Source organism: Haliaeetus albicilla, chromosome 4, assembly GCF_947461875.1.
Source record: "Haliaeetus albicilla chromosome 4, bHalAlb1.1, whole genome shotgun sequence".
In the NCBI taxonomy this organism is placed as follows: Eukaryota; Metazoa; Chordata; class Aves; order Accipitriformes; family Accipitridae; genus Haliaeetus; species Haliaeetus albicilla.
The window spans coordinates 41,779,199-41,792,815 of record NC_091486.1 but is presented as its reverse complement, the minus strand read 5'-3'; the positions used below and the strand labels follow the sequence as shown (position 1 = coordinate 41,792,815).

The 13,617-nt window shown below is 47.0% G+C and overlaps 1 protein-coding gene across 12 annotated transcripts in view; it reads right to left on the bottom strand.

The window, feature by feature from the left end:
* The window catches only part of COL6A3 (collagen type VI alpha 3 chain), a 63,124-nt gene that overhangs the window by 15,046 nt on the left and 34,461 nt on the right, over positions 1 to 13,617 (bottom strand). For all 12 annotated transcript variants that reach the window (XM_069782115.1, XM_069782116.1, XM_069782117.1 and 9 more), the window contains 23 exons: positions 13,433 to 13,511; positions 12,936 to 13,081; positions 11,449 to 11,541; positions 10,960 to 11,013; positions 9,871 to 9,942; positions 8,893 to 8,919; positions 8,731 to 8,775; positions 8,572 to 8,625; positions 8,327 to 8,389; positions 7,854 to 7,919; positions 7,109 to 7,162; positions 6,416 to 6,451; positions 5,833 to 5,895; positions 5,462 to 5,524; positions 4,684 to 4,746; positions 3,941 to 4,003; positions 3,120 to 3,170; positions 2,566 to 2,601; positions 2,397 to 2,459; positions 2,185 to 2,247; positions 1,514 to 1,546; positions 1,358 to 1,406; positions 594 to 1,087 (listed from right to left, as the gene is read on the bottom strand). In XM_069782115.1, the coding sequence (XP_069638216.1) occupies positions 594 to 1,087; positions 1,358 to 1,406; positions 1,514 to 1,546; positions 2,185 to 2,247; positions 2,397 to 2,459; positions 2,566 to 2,601; positions 3,120 to 3,170; positions 3,941 to 4,003; positions 4,684 to 4,746; positions 5,462 to 5,524; positions 5,833 to 5,895; positions 6,416 to 6,451; positions 7,109 to 7,162; positions 7,854 to 7,919; positions 8,327 to 8,389; positions 8,572 to 8,625; positions 8,731 to 8,775; positions 8,893 to 8,919; positions 9,871 to 9,942; positions 10,960 to 11,013; positions 11,449 to 11,541; positions 12,936 to 13,081; positions 13,433 to 13,511 (1,830 nt within the window). The remainder of the gene's footprint in view (positions 1 to 593; positions 1,088 to 1,357; positions 1,407 to 1,513; positions 1,547 to 2,184; positions 2,248 to 2,396; positions 2,460 to 2,565; positions 2,602 to 3,119; positions 3,171 to 3,940; positions 4,004 to 4,683; positions 4,747 to 5,461; positions 5,525 to 5,832; positions 5,896 to 6,415; positions 6,452 to 7,108; positions 7,163 to 7,853; positions 7,920 to 8,326; positions 8,390 to 8,571; positions 8,626 to 8,730; positions 8,776 to 8,892; positions 8,920 to 9,870; positions 9,943 to 10,959; positions 11,014 to 11,448; positions 11,542 to 12,935; positions 13,082 to 13,432; positions 13,512 to 13,617) is intronic.

Here is a 13,617-nt window from a genome sequence, read left to right as displayed (position 1 = left end):
TGTTATCTTCAGCTCAAAGTAGGGGAGGGCAATCCACAACTCTAAGAGATTCTCTACTCAGCACGCTGCTTTTGGTGGATCCCATTTGGAGGAACCTAATGCCCCCAACATCCATTAGTGGGACTAGTTTAGAGACAAACTCCAAGAAAAGGGTCAAGCACTTGAACCAGCGCTCAGTGTGCTCATCTGCAGCTTTTTTATTGCTTTAAATATCTGTATGTCCGCTCTCCCTCTGCCAACAAAGCTACCATACTTCCACCTTCCCACCATTTGCCTTTCTGTCAGACCTTTCTCACTATGGGGACTGTCTTGTCTTCTGTTTCATACCACACCTGGCACCCTGGACCCATGGTCTGGGAAACAAATGACTCATCATAACCTCACTAGCGTTTCACAGCATGCACCATGTTATGGATTAATCTCCTAATAGATGTGCTGGATAAGTTTGGCCAGCACTGCTTTCTCAGAGCTAAGCGCTTGAAAGGCCTGTGGAAGCCAACTACTGCCTGTAGGAGCAAATGCCATCACTCTCCCCAGCAAATCAGACTGAGATCATGAGCAGAAAAATGAAAGAAAGAGTGAATGACCCCAACCTCCAGAGCTCTGGTGAGAACTGGGTCCTGCCTGCTGGTGAGGAACACGGGCATGACCCCAGCATCGTAGAGTTGCAGCACGGCATCATTGAGCTGCGGGGAGGCTCTCGTGTCCCCGTTGCTGAAAAAGACAGCCACCTTCCTCATAAGGAAGCCGCTTCGGGCACGCTTGAAGGTATTCCTGGCCACAAAGGACATGGCGGTCTCGAGGCTGCGTGGCTTTGTGGTCAGGGTCGCCTGGAAGTTTTGGATCTGCTGGAGGAGGCTTGATTTCTTCCTGGCGTCAGCAAAGCGGATCTCTGTGGTGACCTCATTGTTGTAGGTGACCAGAGCCACCCGGGCACCCCGAGGACAGTTGCTCTCAGCGATGGTTAAGTTGTTGACCACTCTGAGCACGGTTTGCTTCATCCTGTTGAAAACATCCCTCACAACGCCTGAGGAGGTGTCAATAGCAAAGGCCAGCTCGGTTGGGTAGACAGGGCACTCCTTGGGACCTGACGGAAACATGTGTTAGGAAAAAATAGTGCCCCAAATAGTTGTCAGGGTGCAAGGACCATGTCCTTGGCAGGGGTAAATCATTCATACCACCTGTGTGGGAAGAGCAACAATTCTGGCATGCAGTCACACTGGGGTTTAAAGGACTGAAGGTGACTTACCATAGCAGCAAGCTGTGGAAAAGATGGTGAAAAAAAGGCAGTTTGGTCAGTGCCATTCGTGTAACATGATGGGCATATAAGGGTAGAAACAGGGAATTAGCAAAGCACTGATGTACTCACGGCATTTGTCTTTGATGTTCCGCACAAGAGCACATTGCTTTAGAAAATAAAACGAAAGTGAGGGAGAAAGGGAAAAAAAGAGATATGTGACACAGCCAACAAAAGAGTATTTCAAAACAAGAGAGTAATTGTGCCAACACTTACATCTCTGGATTCTCCTTTATCGCCTTTAAGTCCCTGTTTAAAAAATACAGAAAAATTGAGTGCAATGTGTATTTTCAGAGTGCCCCATGAACCCAGTTGGAATAATTATTTAACCATGGGTCATGCAGAAGCTAAGGGAAAACCTGCCTGTTTTCAGTCATGTTTCCAGCAACAGGGGGAAATGTTTTCCCATGTAAGGATTAAACCTAGTCGAGGCCAAACCCAAAAGGGACATTTACAATGCTCTATGTTCATGTGCAAAGCAAGCCAAGTCATCTTGGCCTATCTACATCATGGACCATATCCTGTGTGTGGTGATAAATGATAAAGAAGTGAGGACTTCCTAGAAGGAGCTTTAAGTGGCATATTGCCATGGGGAAATCCTAGTGCCTGATAAGAGCCTGTCTCTTGACTTTTTCCTTCTGTTGTGCATTGCAGTTAGAGGAGGGGGGAATATTTATCAATGATAAACAGCTAGTTAGGAATTTATAGAGACACATCAAAGACAAATAAAGAGGAATTTGCCCAACTTGAAATCAGCAGGAGGTGGTGATGGGCATATATTTCAAGCCCTGGCACCAACAGGGACTACCACATTTCTCAGAGAAGCAATGAGGAGTTTCTCCAGGGGGAAAGCCAGAGGCTCCATCAGCAATGCAATGAACACTTACAGATGGTCCAGGGTATCCAACCTCTCCTTTCTGACCTGGTGTCCCAGGATCTCCTGCATTTCCCTAGAGAGAGAGAGAGAGCAGAGAAGTCCTCTCCGTGAACATTTGCAGGAGGACTCCCAGGAGCATGGGTCAACACTTGGGGGAAAAGGTGTGTGCATCTTTCAGGTAGTTCATGCAGAAGCAAAAAATTATGTCATGGTCCAACTTACTCTGCGGCCTCTGTTTCCTTTAGGACCAGGGCCTCCAGCACCACCGCGGTCACCAGGTCCACCCTGGTTGGGGAAAAACCACAAACAGTAGCTCTAAATCTGCACAGGACCATAGGTAAAGGCTACATTGCTTGGAAAATAAATGCATAGCTCATAGACTGCACCGTACCTTGGGCCCTGGGTAGCCTAAGAAGCCGCGTTCTCCCTGAAACAACATGAAGGTTTAGTTGAATACGGTTTAGAAAATGAACCTGGTTTTGCAGGCAGATCTGTAACAACTGAAGGAATTAAATGATGGAGGGAAACGAGAGAGACTGCAAATTAATTTTTCAATTTTGTTCCTCATATGATTAATAAAAAGCAAATAGCCACTCTTTTTAAGGTCTGGTTGCTCCTGTAAGGCTAATTACAACTGTAGAGGAGCTGTCAGAGATGCTGGCGCATAGTTTTCAAAGTCCCACAGACATTCATGGGGCTCTCTGGCTAAAAGGTACAAAAACATTATGCTTCCTCCTTGGAGAAACCAAGACAAAGGCAGAGGGGAAAGTTTGAAGAGCCTTGCCTGATTTTTCTCACCAGGGTACACATAGGGCTGATTTTTGTCCCTCTATGTGTCTGACTTCACCTAGGCTCTGCCCTTGCCTATCTGCACTGGAGACCTTGGCTACTTCCTTGTCCATTGTAACTCATGTTGGTAGATGGGCATGACGAGCATACACCTACCTTTCTGCCTTGAGGACCTGGGCCACCAATTCCATCTCGTCCATCATCACCCTGAAATAGGAAAGCCAAAGTCATTAATATGCAGTCACATGCGAATAGCTTAAACCTCACAGATCCAGCAGCATCAATAGAAAGAACCCACTGATGTCACAGGCCTTTGAGAAGTCCTTCTGTAGATGAAATTATTGCAAGAAAAATAAACACCAAAAGGTGGTGCCAAAACTACAAATAAAAACCTGCTTAGTATATGCATATAATGTGTAAAACCCATGTGGAAGTCAGCAGTGGGGAGCAGGTTAGGAGGTCAGTCAATGCCAAGGGTGTACTTAACAGCTCTGTCTGACCCAAGCTTGTCCTCCCTTGCTTTGCGCAAACCATTTTTTCCTCAGTTGGCTCCTCATTATACAGAGTAATGAGAATCAGGCCCCATAAAAGCGCTCACTTACTCCATACATCCTTTTTATAGGTTGCTTTGGGCTAGCACATGGGGTCAGCTCAGGGTGTCTACCCACACCTCATGCAATGAGCCAGGACAAGGCCGAGAAACTCTGGACAGCCTCTGCCCTGTGGACTGATCTCTGAGATGTTAAAAGTCACTTTTCAAGTGAATATAATTCACCTCCTCAGAGGGACTACCCTTACCAACTATGCTCATGACAGTTGAAGACATAAAGCTGATTTCCCTCTCTCATATCGTACTATGGAGGATGCAAAGTCTGTAGGGGAGCTAAACGCTCTGCTACGAAGGGCTGCGGCCCATTTCCCACAGGAGACAGTTTAGGCCAGCATCCTTAAAGGTGTGAATGCATGGCCACACTTACCATCTCTCCTCGTGGGCCCTGCTGTCCATTTGGCCCTTTGAGCCCAGGGTTTCCAGGCTCACCCTGAAAACAGAAGAATCTGTTAAAGCATGTGCTGAAACTCCAGGCAACTCTGAGCCTTTCCCATCCCATCGGCACTGGTGTCTTTACATAGACCAGTCTGCAGTTGTCCTTGCAGCAGAAAGCCATGGCTGGACCTACACAGCCAGCAACGCTACAAAATGCTTGCTCTTTAGTGGGACCTTTAGTGATTTCAGGAAAGGTGAGCAGTGGGACATGGGACACCAGTCAGCTTCCACCACAGGATGGTGTTTGCTTTTTTAGAAATACTGCAAAAATAAAAGCTCCCAAGCTCTGGGGATTTTGCCAGTGCAAATGGGCAGTGAAGCAGACATAGAAATGAACCAGTGTGTGTGAATCTGGAGAGATAAAACCATACGGAGGGTCTGGAGAGATGCAACACAACCACCTTCCCATGTGGGCATGGACTGGGAATCTGCCCTGGAAAATCACTTGGGAATCTCAGTTACTAAATTACTTTTGCCTCTCTGTTCAATGAAACAGGAGCCTTAATGAAACAAACAGAGCACAGACCTTGCTCTACTCTACATTGTGCAAGCCAGTGAAAACAAACTAATTTCACTCCAAGAGGTTCATCTCAAGTATTTTTTTAAGCTCACTCCTATCCAGAAGCTTTTCATTGCTGTTTTAGTTGCTGATGCCCAATGCTCATGAAGACATACCTTTCGTCCCAGGGGACCGATCCTGCCCCGCTCTCCTGGAGTTCCTGGTAGTCCACCACCAGCCTGGAATGGAAACAGGGAGAGGCATGTTGGCAACTTGTCAAGAAAACTGGGTGCGAGAAACTAGGGGATTGAGTGACCACAGAAATTATGAATTAACTACCGGGGCTGATGCCTCTCAAAGCACCTTAGGAAATTCAGAAGTCTAACTGACAGTTGGGAAGAGCTGAAGGACCAGTTCAGTTCAATGCAAATGTCAGCAGCAACTTATATTGTCCCTAGAGAACCCCTGTGAGAAATGTGTGAGGAGGAGGGGCAAAGTCCTGCTCAAGATAAGGAAATGCAAGATGTGTCTGGCTTTATGGCCATGAGTCTTGCTGGGGTATGCAGCAGGAGGGAGAAATAAATGCATGGGGGCCCTCCAGCAAGCACGTGAGATGATCATGCTCTGGCTTCAGAAGCTGAAACATCATGGAGGATTCTCTGCCAGTCACTCAGGGATGTTCTTTAATTAAGATCGCAAACTATAATGGGCCAAATGCTGAAGTCCTGACCCCTTTGTGGTTGCTTTTAACTCTTTCTCTTCTGTAACTCTTGATCAAGAAATCCTTAGCATAAGTTGAGAGGAGAATCATACTAGAAGGGTGTGTTATAAAAGAATGAATCAGAGCTGGAGCCCTAGAGGGGGGGAATGGAAAGACACATTGGCTGCATCTTATTAGCTCAGTGAGATGTTCTTGCTAAGCATAGTTGGGTGAGAAGCAGCAGAAGGGTTTACCCTGGGTCCAGGAATGCCCTGCTCTCCTCTTATGCCTGGCGTGCCAAGCTGGCCGGGAGGACCCTGTGCAAGGAAAAAGAGAGATTGTGTCAACACATATGGGCAGAAACACACCAGTGCTACACAAGATCACAAGGGAAAGCAAATGCTACTGTGCCTCAGAGATGGTTTTCAAACATGTCATAGCTTGGCTGGTGTGAATGCAATGGCAGGCTTGATGTCCTGGTGCAGGACAGCCAGGCCACAGCACACCCAAAAATACCCAAATCCTGACAGTCCTCACAGCTGAGACTCTTTGAGGAAGCGGCTGTGATGAAATAATGCAACAGCATCATGAGGTAAGGCATTTACTTTGCTGTAAGTTCACTGACCTGTGGCCCTCTCATGCCTTGTTCTCCAGCTGGCCCTGCTTGACCGAGTGAGCCCTTGGTACCCTTGAAGTGCAAAATAGGACAACACAGGTTAGCATGGGGGGGGGTGGGGTGGTCAACACCATGGGGAGGGAAAGGAGCTCTCAGGGCATTTACAGCTGCACGAAGAGCAGGGAAGAACAGTTGTTTGGGGGTTTTGTTTGGCAGAATATGCTTATAGCAGAGAATGAGCACAGAGCTGGTGGGGTAATTTGCCTCCTGCAATCAACAGGCATCAGTCTCCTTTATGCTTTGGCCCAGTTACATTGCTCCAGCAGCACACAGAGATGAAGCGTCTGACCAGGGAATGATGCAGAGGACGGGCAGCCCCAGGCATGTGGATGGCTGGTTTTGCACCACATCCAGTAAGGAGCATATGGGGAGATGAGCCTGAGGAGGAGGAGAGAAATTTGGAGGAGAGAGGAGGCAGAGAGGAAGAAGCAAAGCCTGAATGTCTCTTCTCTTGGCACATTCCTCTGGGTGCCGTGGCTGCCTGGCCGGTGGTGTGGCAGGAGCCCCAGGTATCATCCCCATCACCACTTACCTTAACTCCTATTGGTCCCCTTCGTCCTGTCATACCCTGCAAATGAAGAAATTATGAGACTTGTTAAGCAAGTATGTAAGCACATGTTTCTCTATTGCTTTTAGATTGGTGTATTGCCGCTTCTCTTAGTCCAAAATTACATTTGAATAGTTTGAACTACTGGGGAGAGGGAGAGAAAGAAATCCACATGGCCAGCTCTCTTAAATCAAACTTTGGCATGTTTTCTCCTTCCTTGCATCCCCCAACCCTCCACCACATAGGTGAGTTGCTCCCTTACACATGCAGGAGTGTGCCACAGTCCCTGGACAACATGCCCCAAGGGACAGGTAGCAGCAGAGCAGCAGGGAACACATCCTCAGATGTCCCAGCTATACCAGCTCCAGTTTGGTTTTTGCCTTTTAAAAACCAGCAGCCAAATGCAGAGGCATATGTCAGAGTAAATCAAATGTAGCTCCACTCATCCGAGCACTGAGATATTTGCATGGGAATAAATTAAGGATTAGAACTTTAAAGTCTATACAAGCCAGCAAACCACCAGGCATTTTCCTTTTGAGGTTTGGTGGGGGTCTTTTTGGTTTTATTTTTCAGGTTGAACTCATGACACTTGTGAGACAAAATACATTGGAAGGCAGGAGGAAAAAGTTATTGTCAGTCTAATCTTGGCGCCCACTGGCTGCAGGTCTGGCAGCTCACCTTCCTCCCGACTCCACCGTCTTGGCCGTTCAGCCCCACCGGTCCTGGTTCTCCCTAAAGCAAAAGCAAAAGTCAGGTGAGAGCCCTGAGATGAGCAGGCACTGGGAAAACAGGTTCCATTCTCAAAAAATGGGTCCTTTCACACTCTCACACAAGTTATTTGATATTCCCACATTGGTGGAAATCCCTCTAACAACTCATGGAGAGTTTCCATCAAGTTTCTGAGCTAGTGCAAGCCAACATTCCCATTCTTTGGGAAATGCCTTCTGACTGTTTAAGATGCATTTTTATTCTGAGCTGATATGAAAAGAAATGGGGTTTGAAATTTTCCAAGGAGCATGGGGGGGGAGGGGGGAGTTCAATGATTTCAGGTGAATCAGGATGTTCGGATTTGGAATCATCTAAGCAGTTCTCTGCTTTTGTATATGACCCGCAAGAACATATGAAGTTAATTTCCAAGTACAAAGTTGTTTTCAGTAACAATATCCCAAAAGGCATTGTAAACTAATAACTAAAAAAAAAAAAAAGCACTTTTTACACAAAATATCTTCTAAAATGATGTCTTCCCAGAGAAAGTTTTGGCTGCAAACCAACAACATTTTCTAGTGGAAAAATATTCCATCTAATAAGGCACGATGAGTTTAAAAAATTTGCACCTTTTTGGCAGCATCCTTTTTTCTTACTTTTTCTGTCCCATCCTATTGTAAAAACCAAAAAACAACAAAAGACAACAAAGAAACTTTACCATTGGTCCAATTTCACCCTTTTGGCCTCTGGAGCCCCGTTGAGTATTATCAGCTCCTGAATCTCCCTGAAAGCAATAGAGCAATAAGAACCATCTGTGTAAGTGGGACATGAAAGTCAGACATCATAAACTGCTCTGCTATAGCTCAGAACCAACATTTCTTTTCTTTTTTCCTTTTTTGACTGAATTAGATGAAGTATTATTGGTGTTTTCAGACAGACACAGCTTTTCAACTGAGAAATAATAATATTGAAGAGGAGGAGGAAGGGGAATTTTAATATAATGAAACAGTGATTGACAGGTTGGTATCAAGAGGCTTGTGTTACCCACATGTCGTCTCCAAGTCCTTGCTCTGTCACTGGACCTGCCACTGTCAAGTGGCATTTAATAAGCCTGAGCACATGCTTGCCAATGACCCCTAGAACTGGTAGAAAGTGGGTGAAAAATCAAGAAGATGCCTTAGCAACATTTACCGGGTCTCCACGGAGCCCATGGTCACCTCGTTCTCCTCGTTCGCCTTTAATTCCCTTATCACCCTGCAGAAAAAGACAGAGAGTTAGCGAGAACAGCCCTTGCCTGCTGAAAGCATCTCTGCTGCCGCATACCTCTACCCAAGTCCTCAGCCTCAAGGGGAGTGTGATGGCTTTCCACCCTCCCCTGGCTCAAATTCACCTTTTCGCCATCATTTAGCCCCATCATAAATGTGATAAAAGCCTACCCTCCTGCCGGAGTATCCCTTCTCTCCAGAGGAGCCGGGCAAACCTTTGTCTCCCTAAAAAAGAAAAGTACTTTAGAATATTTGCTACTTTCAAGGTGCTTCTTAGATGCTTTACTGAAACATCTCGTTATAAAGAGAAAAGCAATTAAAATGACTGACCTCTTCTCCATCAATGCCATCCAGACCCATTTCTCCCAGTTCACCCTGCAGAAGAGAGGCGAGGGGCAAATGCTCACTGAGGGAAAGGGGAACAAGGAGGGGGATACCAATGCGTCCATAAGTTCACACTCATGGCCAAGGCATAAGGAAATAGCTCCATACCTTCTCTCCTGGGAATCCCCGAGAACCCTAAAGAGATCAGAGAAGGGAGTTACTCCACTTTTGCCCAGTTCATCACCGTGGGATGTGGTGAGGAAGGGGGGCTGTGCTTGGTGGCAGACCCAGAGCCAGGACCAGGGCAGGACAGGCAGGGCGTGCTGCACCAGGGTTTGGCTGTCCCTTATTTCTCTTATACCAATTTTCTTCTTCAGCTGCCTCCTCAATGCTCGTGCCAAGACGAAATATGTGCATGGTGTTTAGCTAGGTGATTGAATAAAACAGCTTACTCCTTAGCCACAACTCTTTCTCCACTGACTTTCTGTTCTCCCTGCACCCGTTTTTATATTAATTCAGATCCAGTCTCAGTGCCTTTGTCCAAGGCTGGACAGCTTTTTAAAGAGACTCAGTATCTCAGCTGCAACTAATGGGCTTGGTTCACGCACTCCTCTGCTCCTTGCCAGAGGACCCTACGGTCAGAGCAAATGGTAGGAAACATCCCCTTAATATCGCTGAATATTTCCCATAAATATTATACATTTCACCACCTTTTCTGGCTTGTGGCACGGCTGCTGTCCTGAACCATTTGCTCAGTGTTCCTCTTCAAAGCAGCGGCTGTGGCTCACTTCTCTCCCTCCTCCCCAACAGCAGATTTCCATCCACATGCTGTCCCAGCCCTGGGCCAAGACACGCACACACCACTTCTTGGTGTTAAGAACAAATCCATCTCTTCTTACTTCTTTCCCTAGAGCCAGACTGCAGAAAATAAATCAGCCTGGGTCACTGGGCTGCCCTTTTGCTCTTCATAGCAATTCTAAAGCCATGACACCTGCTGAAAGTCTTGGTGCTTGGCCAGGTGGACACCACCACTTGAGTGGACTTGGCGGCTGTTGTGTGACATCCCAAAGCAGCAGGAGTTGCCCTTGGTGGACTCACACCAGCTGGACTCTGGGTCTGCTCCATGCAGGCTCCTTCCGCACGTACCTTGGTTCCTCTGTGCCCGGGGCATCCCTGGAAACCCTGCGTCCCGTTCACACCTGGTGGTCCACGCTCACCCTGTTGCATGGAGGGTAAAATGCAATGGTCAGGGTTTCCCTGCTGAGTGCCTTTCTTCAACTAACTGCATGCATCAGCAAGCGCAGGAGGTGGCTTGGAAGCACAGGAGCAAACAGAGCATCAGGGTTTGAAAGGTCAATGCCCAGCCACCCCACCGTCTTCTGCCCGCAACCTTCCTCATATAAAGACCAACTGCAAGTCTTCATCACCGAGAGAGAAACATCCTTCCCAAGCTCTCAGCTATGGAATAACTTTATAAAACTTCTCCTTCAAAAATAAAATGACAAGACAAAACCCTCAGAGCTCTGCATAGATGTCTAATCTCATCCTGACCTTAAAGCCCCGGGAAAACATTGCATCACACGTGATATCTGACAGCAGCGTTTGGCCTCTGCCTCTGCTATTGGAAAAGCGATGAGCACCACCAGCCCCTTGGCCTCAGCTTCACCTCCCAGGCCTGATGCGTGGGGAGTTGTTTTCTCCAGGGGTGATGTGGGATTCATGAAGTAAGAGTTTGGATGAAACAGTGCTAGTAAGAAGTCATGGGACTCATGTTGTCTGCCACTGTGATGGATAGAAACACCCCTTCTTGGTCCCATTCTTGGACTAACTCAAATCTTTCAGCTGCATTTGGTATGGATAACTTTGGCACAGGCTGCAGCTTTAATGAAGTTGGGGATTTTATTGTGCTCACAGGCATTTGGAACCAGCTGCAAACATTCCCACCTGCCTTGGAGGAATAGCACAGAGCTGGGTCACATCAAATAATGGGCTTTATTCCCCCCATCATGCCTTCTCCAGCTCTCAAGGAGCTTCTTACTGACCTTCTCCCAGGAGCAGCTGGGACCAGCAACTCAGGCCATCGGATGGGGGAAACACAAAGTTTTGCTTGCTCTCTCATGTAATCCATGCCCACATCCCCAGCAGAAAATATTTAGTGAAAAAGCCTCCAAACGCTTCAGTATGGTGAGATACCTTATTTCAGCAGTACCATGCAGAGCAGGAGCAATCACTCACCGGTCCTCCTTCATCACCAGGATAGCCTCCATAGCCGAGATCACCCGTGGTACCCTAGAAGACAACAGAGATGATCCTGCATTTCTTTCATAGTTCTGTGATCTTCCTCTAAATTGATATTAAGATTTCTCTAGATTTGCACAGAGCAGCTGCTTGGTCATCTGTGTAAACAATTTAATAAGAGAAACCATCTCCCCTTGACATTCCTAAACTCATTCACCAGACACTTCACTCCCTCTTTCCAGCCACTCATCCCTGCCCTCTTGGTTGTTTTACAACACAGAAGCTGTGAGGAAAGGGAAGGAGAGCAGCTCTCAACTGCTGTGCATGGCCCAGGGCCAGTTTTAAAATGGGGGAGTAAGTGGAGATGACCTCCCTGTTAGCATCACCCATTACAATGCATGCAGCCCACACCTCACCCATCCATCACCACCGTGGTGGACAATGACTTTGCACAGGGAGCCTTCATCCCCAGATGAAGGGACCTACCTTTGGTCCTATGGGGCCTGGCACACCTCTGTCCCCTCTCTGCCCTGAGCACTTGCATGGGACCTTGCAGCACGTCCTCTCTGCGATGTTGTCCTGCAGCAAAATGCACATGACACAATGGGAAGGTGTTAGAAACCTGGCAAAGCCCCAACACCGTTAACTCGTGCAAGCCCTCAAGTCTGTGCAATGGCTCCTGTGCCAAGCATAACATCAGCCCAGCAGCATTTTGGGGTCTCTGCCTCAAAACACCCACAACAGCAGGAGAAGGAGGTGTGTTTTGGCAGACAATTAGGTTGCATGGTTAGGAGGCAGCGGTCAACATTATCTTTTGGACATCAGAGGCAAGGGTTTAAATGGGAACTGCATGAGGCAGAATTTGTAGAGAGCATTTAGTAGGAGATCAGTCCCCAGTGCGGTGCCTGTCACCAAAAAGAGCAATTTCATCTCCAAAGAAACAAATCCAGGCTGTGGAATAGGCCATGAGAAAGTCATTGCAATAAGTAGCTCACCAGCAACCCACAGGCTGAGAACATTTTACAAGCACACAGCAAAAGAGGAAAAAGAAAAAAAAAAAAGAAAAAATATAGATATGGATTCAGAGAAATCACAGCTTGGTTTTGCATCATCCAATAGGAAGAAAAAAGTTATTTTCTCTGCCAAGTACATTGCTGGCTGCAAACATTTCCTGCCAGCTTTGCACATTTACATTTTGAAAGGATTTTCCTAGGCAACTGAATTACTTGGGGATGGGCTGAAGAGTAGCTCTTAACCCAAAACCCAAGGTTCACTCCCAAGTGGCTGCACTTTGATTTGCAAAGAAAGGCCCAGCAAGGTTACCACAGGGATCAGTGGTTAAGCCCAATCTTATTAAATCTACTGGAAAAGGAGCTTAATGCTGCTGGTAGCAAATGTGAAGTTGGGAGGAACTGGACATACCGAGGTTGATAGCAAATTAACTCAACAAACTCGAGAGGGACTACATACATGGGAGGGAAGAAAATCTATGAAGAAGAAAGAATAACTCCTTCATGTGTTAAAAGCATGTCTGAAATACAGGCAGTGTATCAACTCAGGGAAAGAAACCTAGAAAGCAGTCCCTCTGCAAGAGATTTAGCACTGACAAGGCATGACAGTGCATTACCCATAAGGTTAAAAAAAACAACAGCATAAATGTGGGTGGAGGGCGGGCCTTTTGACACAGCAGCTTTTGATGGCATCTTATCCCTTCCCATTCGACCTAATCCCATGTTCTGTAGCCTCAGCTGGAGTAGGGCTTCTCCAGGAGTAGTATGAGACGAGGCAGCGCCATGATCTGCTCTTAACATAATTTTCTGTGGCATCTGTAAAAAGAGCTGACGTGAGGTAGGGAGGGGAGAGGACCAGAGCCAAGAGAGTGTAATTCAGCCACGGTTCAGCCCCGCAGGACATCCAGCCGTCGGCTTTCCTCCAGCATTACAAGGCAGTGCTGCCTGTGCCAAGTTACTTACAAGCTGCTCTGCCAGCTCGAAATCCAAGTCCAGCAGATTAACTCTGAGTGGTCTGTTGTAGGTGAACCCACGACCAAACTCCAGCTGCATCACTTTGTCAAAATTGCTCACTCGGTCCAGCCCGACGAAGATGAGAGCATTGACACCTGAAAGGGGGAAAAGCAGAAGAGGTTGCATGATGGGGCAAGGTGCTCTGCAGAGCCTGCACACCCTCCCCTGTAAGGTTGGGTCATCATCTGCCTCTTCGACTGCAAGCAGAGCTTATTCAATTGAGAACAAGCATCTTTAAGCACATTCAGTGCAAGTTAGCCACATGCTTAGGTGCCAGCAGGCAGCTGAATGTGACAGAAGGCAACGAAGAACAGCAAGTGCATGTAGAAATCATGAAATCCTTATTCGTTACTATCAAAAGCTGGTGAACTGATGAGAAATGGTTGTAAAATGGGCCTCATGTTAAAATGGACCATAATCACTGCCTTGAAGAGTAAAAAAGTTACCTTCTGTATGCAAAGCAGACGAAGCAGCCTCCAGCTGATCTATGGAGTCATCTGCACCATCAGTAAAATGAATTATGACCTGGGAAAGAAATTTATGTTAGGACCCAGAACATTTCAGGTATGAAACACAATCACTGCAACCTGAAGGGCCTTCTTCCAAGGGATGCTTTGTCTGAGAGGAGATG